The sequence below is a fragment of the Rhamphochromis sp. 'chilingali' genome (assembly GCF_963969265.1).
Source record: "Rhamphochromis sp. 'chilingali' genome assembly, chromosome: 6".
NCBI classification, from domain to species: Eukaryota; Metazoa; Chordata; class Actinopteri; order Cichliformes; family Cichlidae; genus Rhamphochromis; species Rhamphochromis sp. 'chilingali'.
The window spans coordinates 6,414,644-6,437,318 of NC_137933.1; the positions used below are offsets into that span (position 1 = coordinate 6,414,644).

The 22,675-nt window shown below is 41.3% G+C and overlaps 1 protein-coding gene across 5 annotated transcripts in view; it reads right to left on the reverse strand.

The window, feature by feature from the left end:
- Positions 1-2,060: 2,060 nt before the first annotated feature.
- LOC308398394 (C-myc promoter-binding protein-like) overlaps positions 2,061-22,675 on the reverse strand; it is a 93,739-nt gene continuing 73,124 nt past the window's right edge. For 3 of the 5 annotated variants that reach the window (XM_080884991.1, XM_080884989.1, XM_080884990.1), the window contains 14 exons: positions 20,991-21,119; positions 19,299-19,418; positions 18,876-19,025; positions 16,604-17,787; positions 15,488-15,722; positions 14,910-15,001; positions 14,651-14,826; positions 13,839-14,000; positions 12,112-12,292; positions 11,107-11,361; positions 10,767-10,884; positions 7,238-7,400; positions 6,526-6,590; positions 2,061-6,069 (listed from right to left, as the gene is read on the reverse strand). In XM_080884991.1, coding sequence (XP_080741117.1) covers positions 5,933-6,069; positions 6,526-6,590; positions 7,238-7,400; positions 10,767-10,884; positions 11,107-11,361; positions 12,112-12,292; positions 13,839-14,000; positions 14,651-14,826; positions 14,910-15,001; positions 15,488-15,722; positions 16,604-17,787; positions 18,876-19,025; positions 19,299-19,418; positions 20,991-21,119 — 3,167 coding nt within the window. In that variant the 3' untranslated portion in view covers positions 2,061-5,932. The remainder of the gene's footprint in view (positions 6,070-6,525; positions 6,591-7,237; positions 7,401-10,766; positions 10,885-11,106; positions 11,362-12,111; positions 12,293-13,838; positions 14,001-14,650; positions 14,827-14,909; positions 15,002-15,487; positions 15,723-16,603; positions 17,788-18,875; positions 19,026-19,298; positions 19,419-20,990; positions 21,120-22,675) is intronic. The other 2 variants (XM_080884993.1, XM_080884992.1) reach the window with 1 other exon arrangement.

The window sequence follows — 22,675 nt, forward strand, 5'->3', positions numbered from 1 at the left end:
GATGTCAGATCAGCATCCTGATGTGGCACACCTGTGAGGTGGGATGGATTATCTCAATATGGCAGATGTGCCCACTACCACACATTTGGACTGATTTGTGACCACTGTTTGGGAGGGATGGTTATATTGTGTATCTGGAATGAATTTTAGGTCTCTACGTCCATCCCATGGGGAATGGGAGCAGTAACAAAGGTGTTGCGTTTATATTTTTGTTGAGTGTATATAGATATAGAGATATGTCTGCCAGTACAGAGGCCAGGAAACAGTCATTTCTTTACTGTGGCAACAACACTTACGAAATATACAGACTGTCTATATTTGTCCAACACAGCAAGTATAAAACTTAGCTGTAGCTGCTGGAAGTATCTGAAAATGACACCACGCTGCTTAACTCAACAAACATGAAGCAATCATAATATATCCCCATTCTGTTAACAGATTTTCTTTAGTTAGTTTTTTTTTTTGGTGTTGGTGGAATTTTCCTTTAATAAGCAAATGCTTATGGGTAGTCTCTGAGCTGACAGCATTAGGTCATTTAAAAACATTACACCCACTCTAGTAGTATTGGTATGGACTGACCTTGCAGGAAATCAGAGTCACTGGATGCAACTTCAGTTTTGTATGTTTAGTATTTCTGGAACTATCATCCCTAACACCCTGTTCTGTATTTAACTTGACAAGTATTTGTTCATGTTTAGTGTTAAAAAGAGTTTTTGTGTCACTTAACTGTGGTGGAGAGAGTCAGTGTGTGTGTATCAGGAAGACACGCATCAGACTGTCTTAGCTGTGAGAAAACCTGACCCGTGTGATGTTTTCAGATGTTCCTGTTGTGCTCTTGTTGGATTGAAGTGGATGCAAACATGGATTATTGATAATGAAAAGTATCAATATTTCAAATTAAAATTCCATGCTGCAATAAATTATTTTTTTAACAGTGAACTGGAACAGTGTGCGGTGTTTTGGGGAACTGGAAAAGAATATGCTGTTCTTTTAATCTAAAACAATATATATGGTTACACTGGTTCTACCAGAAAGTATTTCCTCTTCCTTTGTCTTCTTTAATAAAAAGTATTTAATTAAATGTACATTATACTGGCTAAGTATAAAAATTGATGGTATGTCTGTTTCCCAGAAGTGATGCTGGAATTTCCACTTGTAAGTGGTTGCATAGTAGATTATAACGCCCACTCCAAACACAAATATGCAGATTAAACTACAATTAAACTGTGTGATGTTTATGCTAATAGCTAGCAAGCTAAGAGTGCAACAAATCTATGTCACGTTGTTTGCAGGTATGTGTGCGCAAAACCTCAGTATAAGGGAAAGGCCTTGCTGATGGATTTATGGGTTCACTGCAGTTTTGATTCATACTGAATAAAACATCTTCAACTAATAAAGATGGCGCCTGTTAAGACTGCAGACAGGAGGAAAAACCAGGCTAACAGTTTAACAATGACATGTCATTAGTCGGTTTGTTAGCCAAATGTTAGCTTTTCTTGAAACAAAATGACATTTGCGTTAACTTTTCTTACAGGCAACACAATTTGGCCATTTAAAGCTAGCATTCTGCTTGAGAAGGCTGATGGCTGATTGACTTAAAAATATGACGTAGCACTCATTTCAACACGATAAGTCAATGTATTCTTTTTTGTCCAGTCTTAGGCTTCAGCAGCCCCATTCATTATGGGTTGTCTTGCAGGTCCCTCCTGAAAGCTGATGTCTAAAGTGTGACAGTTCTTAAGCATTTAGAAGTTCTTTGACTCTACAGTCACATAAGGGGAAACTGGTTAGAGACCACAGCACAACCAGAATTTTTTTTAGCAAACATGTGCAATGGGCGATGAACTACACAGACTGAGTCAGACTCAACGTGAGACCATGACTGTTTGCAGACAGGTTGCCTCTCGCCAGCGACCCGTGCCGTCGTCTTGTGATTGCGTTGAGAATTCAATCCAGTCATTGGGAATCTTCCTCCTACTCACAATTGACGGATTTAAACATTAAATACATTTAAACTAAATATTTTAAGAAGAAGACGCTACAGACAGCAACACTGAGGGTTTACATGATTTTATTTACACTTAAACAGTCCTGTAGATCTGGTCGCTGTACAGAACGTCAGAACTTCACCACTTCTAAAAGGACCTTTGCACATGTGTGAATACACGGTTATAAAATGTGATTTATACAAAGGGCAATTCAAATGTACCTGGCCCAGAATCTGCAAAATCATTTATTTTTACAGTACTATTGTTTTTTAAACACAACAGAAATCCACAAATGAATCACAGCCTTTCTAAGCTGATGTGTCATCTCCCAAATCAAAATTCACCAGTTAAAGAGATTTCCATACCTAAAGGTTTGGGGTTTTTTTCAGGGACAAAGACGTGCAACTTGTTAAACTTTTCCAGTTTTGCTTAGCCATGCCACAAATCAAAGACTTGGCTGATATTCATAGGACCTTGGTGATTTCAGAGTCAGGGGTCCTCCTTCAACCACTCTGCCTTTCAAAGCTGGATTAATATCCTCACTAAGGCAGTAACAAATATAAGCGACAGAGGCAATGCACTCCAGGGTCCGTTTGATTTTCTCCAACATAACATCATACGGTCTCTAGAACTTAAATAACCCCATAAGGGTTTTAAAAAATTAAAATATGAACTTTATATTCAAATTAAAAGTGAAGTAGGCTCTTTGCAAAGTTGAACTCTGTTATCTTTACACCTGTCCAAAAGTTAAATCTTTAGTAAATTCAATGGTGGATACAGACCTCAGGGTGTAAACATCTCCAGGTGTCAAGCTTTTCATAAATCCCACTTTTTATAATAAAGTCCTCTTTTACTGTTTGTTTATGCTAGCTGAAATAAGAATTCTTAATTTAGCTTTAGTCTGATACAACACTAATAAAACTGGCTGGATGTTGCCAGAGTGAAAAATTTAAACCTTTTCTCCACATATGTTCCCAAAAGATTCTGGCATCCTGGCTGCTCGGTGGCAGGTGACAACCTGCATCCATAGACAAGCAAAGAAGAGACAACACAAAACACAGGAGCCACCTTGAGGTCCAAGACATTAAAATGATTTGGATTATTGTATTAAACCGATATGGAAGCAGAAGGCAATGAGATTAAAGTCATTTGATTCAGCCACAGGCTTAACTGGCTGCATGTGCAATAAACACTCAGATATGCTGTTATTAAATGACAGGTGGGACTTTACAGTTTGTACCATAAACACAAAGCTCTTTTATTAACCTCCGCTAAGACTCATTGATATCTTTATAGTTGGATAATTGTTACCAACAAATCAAAACTTCACTTTGGTTTTCCCTCCAGATAAAGTGATTTAGGTCACATAGATCAATTGATATTGTATGTTGTAAGGGTGATTGTTCACGCTATTTATCCCACACTCCACCCACAATCCTTGACAGCACCGCACTGCTAGTTAACAGCACCGGGTTCCTGGGCTTACAGATACCACCTTCCTCATCAAAAGGTAGACAGCAGCGCTTGCGCTTCCTGAAGCGGTCAAGAAGAGCAATCAGACTCCCTTCTGCCCTCAACACTTCCCACAGAAGCACTACAGAGAGCAACATCTCAGAGCAAACTTCAGAGAATGGTGAAGACACCAGGTCAGGTCGCCAGGTCTCCTCTCTCACCCCCACAGGACCACACACCAAATCCTGCCTGCACAGAGCTGCCGACACGCAAACCGTTTACCATCCTGCCCTCTAAAAAACGCTATCGCAGCATTAGAGTCCTGAACTCTCTTTAAATACACACTATCACACACCAATCCAAGAACTGTTGTATATGCAAACTCTCACACAAAATGTCTCTGTAACTGCTGCTAATTTGTGCAATATTTTCAGTGTCTGCATAACATGAGCACCTATGTTTTTAATATTCATCAGTACAAAGATTCACATATAGTGCCTAAGTTTCTGCTGTGCAATATTTGTAGATTTTGATCTTAGCTGGGTATTCATGTATAATTACTATGACTATAGTGCATGGTGTTCTAGGAGAAACACAGTTTTGTCCCACTATGCAGTCCTTGTGTGGCCAGCATGACAAATAAAGTTTACTTTGACTTTAAATTTCAGTCTGCTGTTATCATCACGAATTAAAGAAATAACTGTGAATAACAAAAAAACTGCATAAAAGGTTCAGTATTATTATTGTTGTTATTATTGTTGTTATTATTATTGTTATTATGGCTGACTGTGTATATGTTTGCCATTTAAAATATTTAATTTGAACTAATTCATGCTGTGAACTCTTACAACCCCAAATTCATCTCTCGATTCGGGTTAGACCACGAAAATGAATGTAAACAAATGCGACGCACTCATGTGTAACTCATACCAGTGGCGGATGTGTTGGCTATTATTTTTACAGCCTTTGAACATCAAGTCAAGTTTCAAAGTAAAAAAACAATGGTTTGGTGACATGTTATCTTTTTTTGTGGTTGAGGTGAAGGTGGAGGTGTTACACATGCCTCACTGCTCCATCTATCATAGATTGTCTGCCATCCCTGTTAACCGCTCTGATTGAGCTTTAATGCTGATTGGCTGCAGAAGACTCACCTGTCCGCAATCTGCCCTCTTCCTCACCGCTATGTGGCTTCCTATAGGGCCGGTAACACCTCTGTAACACTGATATGTACTCTGACAACAAACACCCCGCTGAAGAAGACTAAAAGTGGTACTTTTCATGGGGATGAATAGCTTAAAGCTCAGAAATCGTTTTTTGTAAACAAACCCCAAACATACCATTTTCTCTGACAAGTGAAAAAAAATACACTTGATCTGGTAATAAGGACATATGCTCTTCAGTACAAGAAAAGATTAACGTGATCAGCATTCATCGCTCCCTGAGAGGATCAGGGTCATAACATTCACTGATTTAAAGTAATGAACATGATTGTTTTTTTACAATGAAATGTGCTGTTTAATCTGAACTGATTTATGATAGGGTCTTTTACTCTGTCACTGTGACGTGTTTCTGCTGTTTATTTTTATGAAAAAACTATTTTGTAACTCTGATGTTTATGGCTTAAACAGTGAAAAACAAATGCTTTGTAAATGCAGTTTCATGCTTTTCCCCTGTGTTTCAGAGAAGGGAAGGTAGACCATTTTTCCCAGCTTGGTCTTTAGTCATAAATACAGGACACTTTATATCAGATTCATTTGATTTTGTTTGCCTCACTCGCCTCTCAGGGCTTCTGTAAACCACCGTGTTGGCTTTACGTTCCTTCACTTTTCGCTGACAACTAGAAAGCCTGTAGATATATGCAATCTGTCTTCAAAATTGATGCAGATCTAATTAAAAAAGTTCCATCTCATAAAGCATAGAAAGCTCACTGAAAACACACACCAAACATGTACTGCATCTTTTCCACACTGAGCGAAAACATTTTTCCTGGTTTAAAACTGCAAGACGAGAAGACGGCCAGTGACCACAGGTCAAAGTCAAACACTGCACATAACAAAAGGACGGTACAATACATAAGCTGACTTTGTATAAATAAAGTTCCAGTTAAAATATTGCTAATATTAGTCTTCATATGATGAAATGATATACAATAAGAATGGTACATTAAAAAAATCCTTTCCTGTTTTGTATTTACAGGATATCTGCATCACTGTCACTCATTCCCAATGTAAGCTGTTGCGGCTCACTCGACACTGCATGGAGAGGAGTTTATGAACGCTGCGTGTAGTGTTTCTGTCCTCATAGATAGAAGTCTCTAAAACTTCAGGCTACATAATGCTGTCCACAGTCACCTGTACCCCTATGAGCGCTTACAGAGTTCCCCCAAACATTCCCGTAGTGCACATTCGTGGTCTTCCAACTGGTTTCCTGAGCTAGTCTTAAAGCAACAATGAGGATAATGAGAGTTAATCATGGTGTGTTTAGGTGACTCTTTACAAGTAAGGCTCTCCAAAAGTCCTGCGACACTCCATGACACCTGTGCTCGGAGGACGGTCACAGTTGTGGGTCAGCTTCACCAGGTTGGGTGTAAGGCGATCGTACGCCAACTTGTACTCACGGTCGAAGGCGTCTGTGGGAAGAGGAGAGATCGGCAGCCAAATAACATGTGGGTGGAGATTTTTTCTTAAAACATTTAAACATGTCAATCAGTTCATTAAGGCTACATGTAACTGCACTCATTTACACTTTTATCTCTTTGAGGACACAATGAGGACTGGCTGAGCAAAACGGAGCCGATATTGGACTTGGAAACAAAACTCAAAAAAATCTTTAAAGTTCTAAAAATCTAATAAATAGCTCGCTAATACAATTGCTGTGAAGAGCAGTGATGCTGCATATACAGTTAGGTTCATTTATAGCTTATTAATACTTCCCCCAAAGTTCAGGTTTAAATGAATTCATGCTGTTTTATGAATTTTACAATAGAGTTAATCAAATGAATTATTGACACACACATATATACGTATGTTATGTAAGAAACACTCTTTTAAAACATACACATCCAAGACATAAACTTAATACTCACCAATATCAATGTTATCTTTTCCCAGAGCCACCAAGGACAGGAAGAGGATGTCCCTGTACAAACTCCTGAGGAAGAAAGGCGAGGTCACATGCGATCAGTATAAATGGCAGATGAGTGAGTGCTTTAAACGTGTATATTTGAATCACTTTTTCCTAAACCCAAACTGGTAGGTCTTTCTTCCATAAACACAATAATTAGATGAACAGACACGCCGATCATAATGAGCAGAAGCACAAGGCAAACTTTGCTGCCTTCATGCAAACATTCAAGCAGGTATTAAACAGTCATGCTGTCTCCCTTTTCCCTCTCAGGTCCTGTTACTGCAAGTACAATAATTGGAAACTGTGTAAATTGACTGCTCGTTTGTGGTTGTCGGGGTTAAGTGAATGAAAATAAGAACAATAATCAAATCAACTCTCCAAATAACACTCCCTGATGAGCACAGTGCATCTCTCTGCAAGCATGTTTCAGTGTGTCACATTTCCGGACTCTGTGACATACACTTCCCACTAACCCAACGGCACTGACTAGAGGACTGAATTTATATCAATCCACAGCTGAAAATATTACCAAACAAAACTGCACGGCCTGTGTATTTTACACATAATAAATGCCTTATTACTGCATTTGTGGCCAATTTATATTACAATATAACTGGAAAAGCCTTCAAATATGAATTGTCCTTATACGTGACTGAACAGTTGGTGCTGACCTTTGCCTTTTGACCCCGAGCGTCTGCCCCAGCAGCTGCAGCAGCTGAGCCATCGGGCGGCTGACGTCGTTCCTCTGGATGCTCTTCACCATACTGTGCAGCAGCTCCTCACTGAACGGCTTTTCTTCCTCTGGGACTGGCCGAGACACAGGGTAACCAACATCTGGAACACAAGCACACACGCACACAATTCATCATGATTTTGCATCAGACATGTGAAAATAATTTCAATAATAGATCATCTGTGAAGAGTGGGCACTCTCTCTGATGAGAAGCACTTGGGGCTGGGTATCTGGAAGGCATAAAGTGGTACTACACTTGCAGGTGTTGAATAAGTAAATCTAGTACAATAATATTATAATGAAAAACATGGGTTAAAAAGTGGATGCACAGTACATAATGAATGTAACCCGGCAATATACAAATTAACAACTGAATACTTTACTTGTCATATACATTAAAATAAAAATAATGTTATCTGTAGCTTTTAAGATTTAAATTTAAGAGTAATTATTTGTTACACGTTACGTGGTTCCTTGTAATTACAGTCATTACAATCTGTTCTGCCAAACAGTACAGTTTCCTCTCAAAGCTTAACTAATTCACTTCAGAAACTCTGCTAGAAAACTACGACTCAACATCCTGTCATGAAGAATTGTTGCATTTGTTGCTTTATACTTGACCAGTGTAGTTATCTTCTTTCTCTCTTCAGGTAAGTTCAAATTAAATTATAGTTAAAATTATATATTATACATTATATTATAATTAGCTTATTATAACAGCATTGTGAGAGTACATACATGTGGTAAAAATGTCCTTACAGCAGAGCCCTGACTGCACATGTGCACGTCTCCCCTATTCTGCTGTCTAGTCTCATATTTGTGCCTCCGCTGTGCTGCATAAATAAAACTGAAAATAGCCCCCGAAATATACTTCAAACAGTTACCATAAGATTACATTACATGCAATACAACTGTTCACTGATATTTCTCATTTATTCTCAGCACAGAACTGCATTATTACTGCTCCTACCTACATACTGCTTCACTTTTTAATATAAAAAGATGGAAGTTTTATAATATATGTACACATATCCAGGAACACATATTACATTCATATTTTGCCTTTAGTTTCATATAAGTATTTAATTACTATTGATATAGTAAATGATATAGTAATGTTGTAAGATGGGCAGATACCCTCAGGGATAAATACATATTATCAGACATTTTCATGCATGCACAAAAAAATTACTACTACTATACTCAAATATTAGCATAAAATATATTTTTGTTTATGAAATTGTTAGAAGTTACATAACATACTAATTTCCTAGGATACTAGGGCCATAAAACACTGTCATGTCTATATTTACAGTTTAAAGACCCACCAGTACTGCAACCTGAAGCTCTGTACTAACTTCCTGTTAGTACATATAACATAGTATGATTTATATAAAACTATTTCTGAAGGTTAAAAGTTGCAATATATTTAGAAGCTAACTTCTAATAAATAAGAATGTCAAACTTTACACAGATTGCCTGTTAAACTACAAACAGTAACAGTGTTCAGGAGTGGCAGCGGTCGGTGTTCAGTACCCAGCCCTTTAAGCACCACACGTTGCTGAATGTCCTCATTACAAGTGTACAAACACAGCGGACAGTCACCACAGATGCAAACCCACGTTCAAATACAGAGCAGGGCTGTATTTGAGGCAAACATGTCAAAACCACCTCAGAGTCAAAGTCTCAGTAAGATTTTACACCGCACAAACACTTTCATTCCAACACTGGGAAACCAGCCGCTGACTTTCCACAGACAACACTGCAGTGCAACAAGCAAAGGACACAGAACAGAGGGAAACAGCCAGAGCAGAGGACAGCACACAAACAACAGGACTCATCTGAGGCCGTCTGCAGCAGAGGTGAACACTCACTCTCTAACAACAGAGTACAATTAAGTCCTGCAAGACAGAGAGCAGACACAGCCTGTTAGCACACAGATCGGCCACTGCGCCTCCTCCTCCGTTAAACAGTCAGTTACTGCAGACATGTTAGCACCAGGCTGTGGTATTCGCCCTCACAAATCCAGCTGTTCCCAGGACTAAAAAAAAAGAAGACCCCCCCCCAAAAAAAAACAAAAAACCCTGCAACTTCAGACTCATTTAAACGACCGGGCTTTTTTTGAAATTCTAATTCTCATTTTAATCCTGAATATCTTTTCTTTAGTTTAACTCACTCTTGTGATTGGAACTTGGAACATAACAAGTTTCAATCCTGAGAAATGCTGAAAAACAAAATAGTAATCGATGAGCATTTCCATCCTTTATCTGTTAGTAAGGACAAACTGGATTACTTATTTTTAAGCATTTTTAAGCATACTGTATAAAGCATTTTAGTGAAAGCTTCTGTAATTTTTCAGCCACACATTTCATAAATAATCTTATTATGTTTTACTTCGTGCTACTTAGAACTCTGTGTTACAGCCCTGGCCATAATTTGGATCACAGTGGCTGGATTTAGTTCTGTGTGTTCTGTTAAGAGTCTCTGGAGGTCATTCCTGATTGGAGAGCTGGCAGCTGCTGATTGGTCCCAGGGTCAAGTGGCTGTTTTAAAAACCCTCTAAAGCAGTTGTCCTGACAGCAGCCCCGTCCTTTGTGTGGCCTTTGTATGAAGACTGATAAACAATACTACTTCTTCCTAACTTTGCTACCTAGTGTGGATTTAGGGGTGTTTAATTGTGATGGATCTTTGGGACAGTTACATTTTCTTGTCTTTTGATTGTCACCAGTCAGGCTTTCATTTAAGTTTAGCCCAGAAAACTTCCAGAAACCTCAAAAGAAAATATAATTAGAAAAAAATGTGCATCTACTACTACTACTATGTGAATATTAGAAGTCGGTGGAACTAATTCAAATTTACTGAAATTATTAAAACACAGCAGAATATATTCAGTTTGTAACTGTAATTAAAAAAGTTTGAGGCGAGCCCATGTTTGGATTTTCTTTTGTTTCCCACTTTTTTGTTAAAATATGGACAAAATTAGGCAGATGGAAATGTACTTACTAATATTATAGATGAGTGGTCTCACCTTTAAAAACAATATTATTGTTCAGCATATATACACAGGAGGCTTTCTGATCAAACTGCTTCTAGAATATATATACAGTTATTATTTAACATTGTTGAACATCTGTACTAACATTAAAACGAAGTGAGGCAAAAAAAGCTTATGCATAGATATGTTTTATGCATATATGCAGGCATATACTCACCCTAACACACATAAATGTGTTAAAAGGGTTTTTATTGAATTTCATAAAAAAACGTTAATTAACTTACCTAACACACACAAAAAAATCTCTCTCTGTTTTTGGTTGAGAGCTGCTGAAAGAACCTCCATCTATACGCAGGTTTTACAATATTCTCTTCTTTTTTGTATTTTCATTTTGGACAGACGGTTACAGGACCTGAGCAAATTTCCCCAATATCTGAGGAAATAGAAAACATGTCCAAGCAGTGCAACTCACTGTATGTGTTCCAGAGGATGTACAGAGGCTGGATGGGGTCCTGGTGCAGCTTGAGGTTGTCCCACAGGATCTGGATCAACACATGTTTACTGTCCTCAGACATCCAGTGGTGAGGGATCTGAGAAGAAACAGTGTGAGTCAGACGTGCCAATGCTGAAAAATGCTGTGAAACAAAAAAATATTCCTTTCTTTTTTCTTCCATTATCACAAGCCATTGGATCTTTTGTGTGTGTGTGTGTGTGTGTGTGTGTGTGTGTGTGTGTGTGTGTGTGTGTGTGTGTGCGCGCGTGCGTGCGTGCGTGCGTGTGCGTGCGCGTGCGTGCGTGTGCGCATGTCCGACCTGGGAGTCTCTGTTGCAGTGCTCAGAGGTGAGGATGAGACCTGGCAGGTTGCTGGGTAGGTCCAGCCGTCTGAAGTACCAGACCAGGTTCCAGTAGATGATGGGGTGATGGTCCACCATGTCAGCCTCTGTGATCACTGAGTCGCCCTCGTTCTCCAGCAGACTCTCGAGCTCCTTCCACAGCACCAGTGGGCTCAGGTAGGGAACCGTCACAGGCTCTGGGTTGTGAAGCCGCCACTCCATACTCAGTGGGTCCTGAGTGTCACAAAAAGAGAACTGCTTAGGTTCACAGCCAGCTTGTGCTCTAGAGCCACGATCTGGCCTGGGAATTCCTCTGTGTGGGCTGCAACCCAGCCCCAGATAAGCAGACGAAAGTGAATGGATGGATCGATGGATGACAAATGGTAATGGCCTGCATTTGTATAGCGCTTTTCTAGTCCATAGGACCCCAAAGCGCTTTACACTACATTCAGTCATTCACCCATTCACACACACATTCACACACTGGCAATGGCAAGCTACATTGTAGCCACAGCTGCCCTGGGGCGCACTGACAGAGGCGAGGCTGCCGGACACAGGCGCCACCAGGCCCTCTGACCACCACCAGTAGGCAAACATGGGGTTAGTATCTTGCCCAAGGATATTTGACATGCAGCCAGGATGCAGCCTGGGATCGAACCACCGACCTTCTGATTAGTGGCTGACCTGCTCTGCCACCTGAGCTACAGCCAAATGACTTATTTATATATGCAGGAGATGTGAGTGATTAACATTGTTATGGTTAAATATTAATGAAGACAGGTTTGAAGTTATCCAACACAAAGGGATATGCAGCAACAGGTTTTTGTTTTGGTTTGCATTATTTTCAGAACTGGACGTTTTAAAACCTCTGTCTCTCCTTTCATTGTGTATTTTGTTCCCAGAGTAAACTACTAGAGGTACCGAACATGAACACTTAAGTTCACGGATTCAAGACATGCCGTACACACACCAGTCCAGCCTTACCGTGGCTTCGTTCAGACAACTGGGCAGGCTGCCTGATGTTGGCAAACAGCAGTTGTGTCGGGTCGTTTCATCCAGAGGACCAAAGGCGCTGACACTACGGGCTATAGGAGCTCCAGAGGATAGCGCCCCCTGCCGGCGTTCTACGGGTATATTGATGCCTTGATCCCTGGTTGACCGAGACCTGCAAAGATACAGCAAAGACAATTTGGCCCTTTTTCCCATAGACAATACTGACTATTTGAACATAGGGTCAATGATTAGGTATAGTGTTACTTTTCTATAAACAGCAACACTGATTTCTTTAGATCACATTAAGAAATTTCACTCTGCCTTCGAATTACAAACTGTATATTTTACAGGAGAGTGTCAGGGCAGCAACCTGAAGCAAACAGTGACTCAAAGCACAGCAGGAATGAAAACCAGAGTGGCTGGAAGAGAAAATTCAGGTTTTAAATGGCCAAGTGTGAATACTAACTTTAACCAACTTGAAATCCTGTGGCATCACCTGACTGATAAACTGAAACAGGAGCAATAGTTCAAAATCCCTTCTCATCCTGCAGCTAAAGGATGTTTTCACATGTTCAATTATTTGCCCACTGTGTACTGAGCTGTGTTTAATAAAGACCAGACAAATTTTCATGGTATTAATTTATTCAACTTGTACTTGTCTACACTTGGATGCAGATCAGGGAACATAATTCAAAAGCAATTAATGCCACAATTGTGGTAAATACACATCTGTTTGCTTGCTCTATGTCAAGTATTTTAGCGATATATCTGTTTCTGTTCATCCCTATTGCTCACACATTTCATAATCTCAAGTTTCCCCCCAAATACCTCACAAAATTGCACCTGCACACACACACACTCACACAGGCACACACACACTGAGCTTTGTTAGGACAGGTGATGCAGATTCACTGCTCTTTTACAATGCAGATGTGGAGTGTGTGGATGCAGCTACAGTAGCTTTTCAGTTCAATAGCATTGTGTAACCAGACAAGCTGCATGAAGATGAGCAGAGGTCCACAAATAAATTAAAAAAAATAAAATCATACAGCACATCTAAAACTAAACTACAGGAAGAACAAAATTTTTAATGATGATGATGATCATCGCACTGTATTTCAGATCTCAGGCCATAATAACATTGTAACAGTTGTACAAGACACGAGGTAAAAGATACGGAAGCACAGACAACAAACAAACAGAACAAAAAGAAGTCCTTTTAATCTGAAGGTGTCTCAACAGTGCAGTACTTATTTTAATTTATTTTTTCATATTTTAGACAAAGCACCATCTTTTCATGTTTTCATGCATTGCTTGTTAACAAATATTGTGAAAGATTTTAAAAACATTTGTATGATTATTTGTCTCACTAACATGTTTTGATACTAAATTTAAATCAGAAATGAGCAAAAACATAAGTAGCCAAAAGCTCCACTACATTCAGGTGTGGTATGTTAGCAGCAGCTAATGTAGCCTCAAGCTTTTCATTATACAACAAATGTTTTGTTTATCTCTGTCAGTCAGTAATTGTGTTCTTTTTACTGTACGTGCTCCAGTTTCAGTCAGAGGGTTTCATTTGTCACTACTGTCCACACTTTAATTCTTAAAGAATTTCTTAAATTTTCAAAAGAAAACTAGCAAATATTTTGATTTTGACAAGAGCATGTAAACAAATGTAAATGTAAGAATGTAGTTTAACACTGAGTATGAGTGCATACCTTGCTGAGCACTCCTGCACAGCAATCATAGGGGACTGAGGGGAGATAGCTGTCGTGGGACAGGGAGTAGACAAGGTGGATGTCCCTGTGTCCAGCCCTGTGGAGGCAGAATATGACGAGGTCGTCGCCTCATCTACTGATGGGCTGCCCTTCAGGAAGAGCCTGCAGAGAGGAGAGAAAAAGGAAAAAAAAACATTACTTAATCAGTACTTAATAAGACATTTCTCAAGTAGTGGAACTTTAAGTAGAACTTAATCACAATGAAGGTTTTGTGCTTGTCTGTATTCTTCTTACTTACCTGAAGCAGCGTTATCGATACTGAAGAGAACATCAAGTAACAGAAATAATCAATTACACCTGTGGGGTTCTTTGCTTTTGAGACCAAAAGCACTCAAGTCTGGAGCCCACTTACAACATTTTGGTGTCGTCTAAAAAAATGATATGACTTTTAATTTAGTCATATCTCCACTTGGATGTGCTTATGCTAAAGCTAGGCTAACACAACATCCATAAAGTTCTGATGAAGGTCACCTTAGTTTCAGTGTGTTAAACGCGTAATAATTAATGACTAAGAATGTACGTGTCTCAACTCTAACTTTTGGTTGAACTTTATTTGAAACGAAGCAAGCCTTAGATCATTTAAAAAGTAACTTTACATAATTCTGGCATTTAATCAATATGGACGGAGGGGGAAAAGATGAAGGGGAGAAGAATTGAAGGTGATTTATTTCATCTTTTTTGACAATATAGTCAATAGTCAACAAGCACATAAAAACAGCATACACACATACAGCACTTGAGCATTTGCCTACCTGCCAGGTCCTCGCATGTCCCTGATCTCCACATTGAGGAACGGCAGGAATGGGTTTCCACAGAAGGGGCAGGTGGTGTTCAGGTTGGAGTCGTCTGCTGTCCAGCCGGCCATGATCTCCTCATCATACACCAGGCAGTCGCAGGTCTTACAGCGAGAACAGCTGGAGATCAGCAGCTGGAGGAAGAGGACACAGACGCAGAGACACGTTTAGCTTCTGTGGAAGATTAGTTTTGATATTTTTTATCTTGCAGTTTTACCTCCATGGCGTAGTTGTTGAAGATGCTAGTGTTGCTGGTGTACCGTGAAGAGCTGAGGTCCGACTTGTCTGGCAGAGAGAAGCCAGGCAGTCCTGCATCAGGATGAACAAACTGTCAGAATATGTGAGGGGGCAATTATATTTATTTGAATTTATTCTTTATTCTTATCAGACTACTTGTCATTTTCCATCTTGGTGTGTTAATGTTTGCCATAAAGAACAGGCCAGACTACTGAAAGCAGGTCTAAAGCATACTGTAGATAATCAAATTCTATATTCTTCTATACAAACTGCAAAGCTTTGTTTTTTCATTGACTACACTAAAGAGGAAAATACAGCGATAGCGTTTCTTGGTTGATAAGTAGAAACCCGTTGCCTAGAATCAAGCATTTATTTATACAGTGCTTTTCACATAAACACAGAGTGCTTTATGAGTCCAACACAACGCACATGAGAATGATATTAAAGAAAGAAAACAAAGCAGCACGAAACAGAAAGAAATTAAAAAATAAAAAGCAAAAAATGCACAATTTTTTAAAAAGGAAAAAGAACATTCATTTGAGTGAATCTTGTGCTGACCAGGGAGCAGAGATGTGGGTCTTCCGTAGCTCGATCCTGCAGTGGGACTGTCCAGATGGCTGCGGAGGGGGCTGCGTCTGGGACTCCTGCGAGGTCCTGGAGGGCCAACAGGGCCATTCCTCAATGGAAAGACCATTGAGTGCTCTGTGTCTCCAGAGTCCTCATCTAACAGTGAGGAGCAGTCTGGATCTCCCGCACCGAGGGAGGACACGCTCAAACGGTCACTCTGGCTGTCCTGGATGAGGAGAGCAGAGCATTTCAGTTTTTGCCAGTCTAACTTCAAACTTTCACAGCAACTGCAGATTATTTTAAATGACTTATTAGTAACTCTGACTGCCTCCAAGAAGATCAATGTAAAAATATAAACGAAACCACAGCACGAATCACTCAAATCTACAGGTACAATATTTAGTTGCTTATATGAAAGAAAACAAAAAAACAACAAACTGTGCTACTAAATTGTGCAATTTATTTAGGTTTTTCAGGGGGAAGAATTCACATGGATAATGTGAAAGTCTCAAAAACTCCAATGAGGACACACATTTCTGAAATGTCTCACAAAAGGAACACTCACACAGTTTGCACATGGCAGGAGAAGATTATGTACTGTCTTTGGGAGAGATTTTTGTTTTGTGGTGTTTCTTCTCTATTGTTTTGGAAACTTTATAATAACGAGCAGAACACAATGACACAATTACTAATGCAGGATTTCACAGAATCCTGCTGGACGGCCACAAGATGGCAGCAGCACACAGGCTTTGGTCTCATTCATATGCTGAGTTATAGAATAGTTAATAGTTGATGTAAGTCACTGGCACAAACTTGTTACAGTGTAGAAGTACAGATTCTCTATCAATAAGACTACAGGCGTTTGCACAGTAGTTGGAGATATTTTTCACTTAAAACATACATTATTGGTTTAAAATTAGGGTGTAAATTCACATCTAATACTCTAAAACAAACAAAAATGGTGGCGTCAGCCAGACGATTTTGAGAAATCTTGAGGTTCCTGTGAATTTTCTCTAAAATATCAAAATCAAACTAAAGCCTATTTTGTATGTGGTCAGCACACCATATTTATTTTTTTCAATGAAAAGAGAGAGCAGGACTCTGTACCTTGGTGGGTGTTGTGTATGTGGCAAGGCGCGTGTACCAGCGGCTCGCTTTCTCTGCTACTCCCTTCCCAGCAGAGAACATGCTGGTCTTGAACACATCCAGTGTTGGCGTCAGGAGTGTATCTAAAGCAAAAGAGGAGGAGGAGAGTGAAGGTGACGTCAGGCTCATCCTGTCCGCCCTCTCTCTGTAGGGGCTGGGTCGAGGACTCGGGCTGGGGGTGGTGCTCAAGCTTCGAGTTGGAGGCGAAGACCACAGATGTTGGCGCGAGATGGGCTGCGAGGGCGACGGCGGCTGGAAGGTGCGGGAGCGAGACACTCCTGCAGTCCTGAGGGGGGAGCTGTGGGGGAGGCTGGCTCTGCGGGAGGAAGCAGAGAGTGAGGAATGGTGGAGGAGGACGGGGCTGGCTGGGTCCTGGAAGTCCAGACTGGGCGTGCGGCTGCTCAGCGGGCTGCCCATGTGGTTCATGTAGAGCTCAATCTCCCTGGCCAGGTGCCTCCGGGCACTAGGAGTGCTGGCCTGGTCCCCCTCCGTGTACCGTTCCTCATTTTGCTGATCAGACTCTGCTGCCAGGAGGGAGAGAGGGTCGTAGCCTGTTTCAATACCTGTGCGCTTCACAGTGCCTCTGTTTGTCATGGTGCTCACACCACCATAGCTGGCGCTACGTTCAACAGCTTTTTTATAAGGTTTTGCCCCCTTAGAGGGCTTTTCGAAATCCAAATCCTCCAGATCAAAAATGGCCTCTGTAGTGTTCCTGTCCTCATCGCTGGAGTCCTGCCGCTCCGCCTCCTCATCCACTTCCCTGTGATCACTACTCCTGGCAGCGTGTGACTTAGCAGCTACCCCCTCGAGCCCACCCAGAGCCAGGGAATGAGGCCTCCTAGCCTTAGTGAAGTTGGCACCAGCGAGGATTTTAGCATCTGCGCCCAGGTGTCCTGCGATTTTATCTGGATCAGTTTCACCCTGGCTCATGCCCAGGCCCAGGACAGTGGTGCCACTCCCACTGCTTCCCACAGTGTCACCACTCAGCCGACGGCTCTTTACACCCTGCCAGTCAAGCGCAGAGCCACTGCTGGCGCTGCCCACCACCTCCTCCAGAGTGCTCTTATGTCTCCGGAGCAAACTGTTTGTCGGAATCTCACCAATCTCATCCAGGGAGGTAGTGAAGAGGAGACCTGCAACGTGGTCTGGCAGACAGGGAGAAAGAGAAAAATGGCATTTGTATCAGGAGATGGCACGAGTGAGCAAAGGAAGTGAGATCACTTGACTTGTTAATTTTCAATGTTAGAGAAAAGATCATGGCCTCAGTCCAGCTTGTGCACATGAGGAAAGACACCAACTATAACTACAGAGGAGCCTTTCAACAAGGAACACCCAAAAAATAAAGCTGTGAACTGAAACAGCTAAATAATTTCAACTGTTTGTCACAAAATAAAAGTATGAGTACGGGTAAATTGTCCAAGGCACTCCTATGTTTATATTGAGGAAATCCCAAAAAGAAAACCTTGAAATGTGAATTACAGCAGAGAGAGACAGTTAAGGTACCACATTAGAAAATCTATTAAGCTCTAAAGTCTAAGGAGCTTGGAAAGAAAAGCGTCTGGACTTCTTTGAGTTGCTTGAAGATGTTTCGCCTCTCATCCGAGAAGCTTCTTCAGTTCTAAGGGTCAAATGGTGGAGAGTCCCAGATTTAAACCCAGTGCAAGTATCCCCCCCAAAGAGGGACAAAGGACCCCCTGATGATCCTCTACCTAATAACATGAGCCAAAGTGTGAAAGCGGGTGTGGGTCACAATCAGCCAGGGTTTCGGGTGAGTTCATTGTGAAACCTGGCCCCACCTTATCATGCGAATTCCTGAGGTCAGATGGCCCAGGATGTGAGTGGGCGTTAAGGCGTCTGGGAAGGGATCTCAAAACTGGATTATAGATGGCAGACAGTTGGTGTCGTAAACCACCGCCTCTGTTCAAAGATGGTCGCTCACAGTGGACGTAAATGGCTTCTTTCACTCCTCTTTAAAACCATCTGTCCTCTCTGTCCAAAATGTGAATGTTGGCATCCTCGAAAGAGTGACCTCCTTTGTCCCTCTTTGGGGGGAAACTGGGTTTAAATCTGGGACTCTCCACCATTTGACCCTTAGAGCTGAAGAAGCTTCTCGGATGAGAGGTAAAACGTCTTCAAGCAACTTAAAGAAGTCCAGACGCTTTTCTTTCCAAGCTCCTTAGACTACGATGACTGAGAACCTTCACAGACATTAAGCTCTAAAGTTTGCAACTACCTGCGCTGGCGGAGCTCTTGGGTTTACAGGCTGAGTCATCAAATGGACAGCTGCTGCGAACAATGCCACGGGGTCTGAAGGAAGAACTCATCTCCAAGTCAAGCTGAGGGAGGCAATCTTTGCTTCCCTTGGCACTTTCTGTCTCTGACACTACAAACACGAAAAACAATTACAATTTATGCACACAGCACAAAACACACCAACATTCTTTAAAAAAAAATTAACTGCAGGACAACAAACAACTGAAAGCTTTGATGTTCATGAGAAACCAAAAGGAATGAATCATCTCTAGAGGAGACAGAAAGATCAAGGCAGAGGAAAGGGAAATCCCTCGTGGCTACAATGCTGCCAAGTTAGGTTTTTTTTCCCCACAGTTAAAGGCAAAGGAATATCAGGTGACATCAGATCAGACAGAATACTGACAGGAGCTGCAGTCGCTCTCCTTCTTGTCGTCTTTGTCAGGGGCAGAGTCCTGGCCAGCGGGGTCTCCTCTCCGCACCTCCTCTTTTGACAGGGAATTATAACCCAAGTCTGACTGATCACCTAAAAAAAAGAAGGAAAAAAAAAAGAGTACAACTTGGGTGAAAGACAAGGACAAACACAGGCAGTGAATTATCTGAATATCTAATTATCTACCTAGTAAAGCACAAAGTCACAGAAATACACATCACACACACGGAAAGTGTAAGCAGAGGGACAATTCAAGAACAAAGTTGAGGTCCAAGCCCTTTACTTCCATGTTGTATGCTAGATAACAACACTATACACTGCATTGCGCTATGGGACTAAAATCTTACATGGACAGGAATCTACTGTAGCTTTACACTGTAGGAAGAGAGATACATGAAACATCTATGAGAGAATGAACCAGTGAGCCATTTTCTTCTCTTTATCTTCTCAGTTCTGCCTGGCACATTGTTAGTGCTGGGAGAAGGCAGAAAAAACAGCTAAGCTGTACTGGATAAAGGAATCCCCCCCGAGGCACGCAGAGATCTACAGTTACCATATAAAAACAAACTGCATTTTTACAGCTGCTAATGATTCTGACTGCTACGGCTCGAGGCTCACGCTTCCATCTGTCTCTAAAAGTTTTCGGGGTCCTCAGGCAACGAGCTGATTGATTCGTTCTCCTCTTTCATCCTCCACACGAGCCTTTGTGGCAATCACCTCTAAATAAACCATGAGGCTGCACAGCTCAGCTGTGATACAGCATAGAACAATTTGCAACTGACGGCGAGTAACACAACTCCAAATCCTGGAGAGTAATAACCAGTTAGCTGCACATGGAGGTCCTTCCCACCTGCTGTGCTGTGAGCTGTGTCTCACTCTCAATCTTTATGCACATGAGGCGACGCTTCCTGCTGAGGTGCCATCTCCATGATTAAAATGATTTCCGTAATCAAAAAGAATGCATCTCTGGATAATTACTCGCCATAATTGACAAAGACAAATCACTCAGTAGTGAGAGTGAGAGTAAAACTCGTGGGAAAAATGAGCAAGGAAATAGAAGTGGACTTTGATGTGCTGGATGGAGCAATGACACAGTGGAGGAAAGAAAGAGGAGAGGAAGTCACAGGGAGGAGAGCAAGAAACAGTAACACGTAACAGTGACAATGACAATGATGAGCAAAATAAAAAATGTTGCAGAGCAGCTAAGATAGATAACACAGACAAACGCAACCAGAATCAGACAAGGCTGACTGAGAGAGAGAGGGTTTACCTGGGTGGAGGGTGGCTTCTCTGAGCTCAAAGCCCCCACCGTGTGAGTGCGCCACCGGGGCCCTGGTGCCCAAGCTGCCGCCCCTACAGCCGACTGCATGCGAGGGCAACACAGGCAGGGCCAGAGTGAAGGCAGGTTAGGGACAGAGCAGAGCAGAAACCACAGCCGCAAAAACCAGGCGGCGATCATGGATGCACAAAAGGATTAACAGGAGGAAAAACAGGAAGCGGAGGAAGGGAGGTGTAAATCGAAGAGGGAAATGAGGAGTAAGTGAGTTGGTGAGTGGATCAAATGAGGAGGGAGGATGAAAGGGTGACAAAAAGAAAAGAAAAAGATGTTGAATAAGATGGCTGCTATTGAAAGATGGAGTCACGCAGCAACCATCTGAAGTGTACCTGTGCTAGATCTATCATCAGTGGGGTCTACTTTGATGGAGTCGGCGGCGTAGGGGCCCTGCTCGACCAGGTTAGTGTCGGCAGAGCTATCCAGGCTGCCGTGACTCACAGCGTCCAGGTCGCTGCCATCTGCCCAAAAACAACAAAGCGTTAAAGGAGGCTGGTGGCGTTTAAGCTCAACAAGACACAGCTGCTCTATTTTTACCTCTTTTTACATCAATTACACCAGTTTGGATTGCATAGAAAATTAATTATTTTGTGGGTGGAAAGAAAAACGTGTTTTCATTTCATGAAAATTAACTCATAAATATTTTAAATGAAAATTAATGATTACTTAAAATCACACTGGAGTATCTTTGCAGGCGTACAGATGCCCATTTTGAGCAACCATCACCCCTGTATTGGCACAGCTAGATGAGTGTGTGGAAAAATCTGCCTCTGTGGGTTCATTTATATTCTCAAATGTCCAAATGACTTTTTTCTTTGAAACAGGATTTTTGTTAAAAGACATTAAGTTTTGTTGATGTAGTAAACAGATTTCATACAGCACGAGCACCACGGCCTCCACAGAACAGCACAAACTGACTGACCAAAGAATAAAGAAGACCTCGATTCACAACTGAGTGAGATGATGTCAGAGTCTCTAATTTGTCAGACAGACACCACACAGGTCCTCAATTGGAAGCCTCACTGAATGGTACCCATAGGAGCCAGACCATGACGTTTCAGGAAATGTTCTTTCTCTCTTCCATGAAAAAGTCTTCATTTCTCTCACTCCAGCAACTCTGACTTAGTTCAAAGCAAAATATTTTTTTTTGAAAAGCATTTTGGGACTAGATTAAAAACAAAGCTGATGACGTGAATACGTAATGCTTCTTTGATCAGCACGAAGTCAGCACTGCACTAACATTGTCAATCTGCCTTTTATTACATAAAATGTAACACATCAGGTAACATAGCGTGCCACTGATAACACAGGAGTCATGGTTTATGAAAATGAGCCTCTGCATGTTTTTATGTATATTTATATCAGATTTTTTAATTGATTTTCTGTCTAACTTATGGCTCAGTCACACTAGAGTAAAAACAGGACAGAAACCTCCTCATGACTAGAAAAAAATCCATGGCTGCCTGGTGAGCTTCACTGAGTTTCTTTCATTGATTCATTCCAAGTAGTAGCAGCTACCCGCAGGGTGTCCAGAGGTTGAGCATGCAAGACCCTCAACATCTGGGTGACCCTTTATGAGTGCAAGGTGATTGCACAGGTTGCCTGGTGGGAGGCAACCTGTCTCCAAACAATCTGCAATCAGTCTCAGGCAGACTGGCAAAGTTTTGCAAATAACTGCTGTTGAGTTTGTAAAAACTGACAGATTACCAACATGTTGCAGTCTGGTTAGCTTCATATATAAAAGCAAGGTTGCTGATCACTCGATCATTTTGCAATAAAAATGCTGTCCTGCAGCAACTAGAGGAATTTCTCTTTCAAATCTGTGAGGTTCTGGTTGAACTCTGAATGTAAGTACTTCATTGGAATTTCTTTTAGGGGTGGGTTTGTTTCTGTCTGCGGGTCCACGGTTTGTGTTTTCGCCCTTTATGCGCTGATTCTAAAGCTGTTAGTTTGATGTCTCTCCAAACAATATTGACCGAACCAGCAGCAAAAGAAGATCCAAACTACGCTTCACATA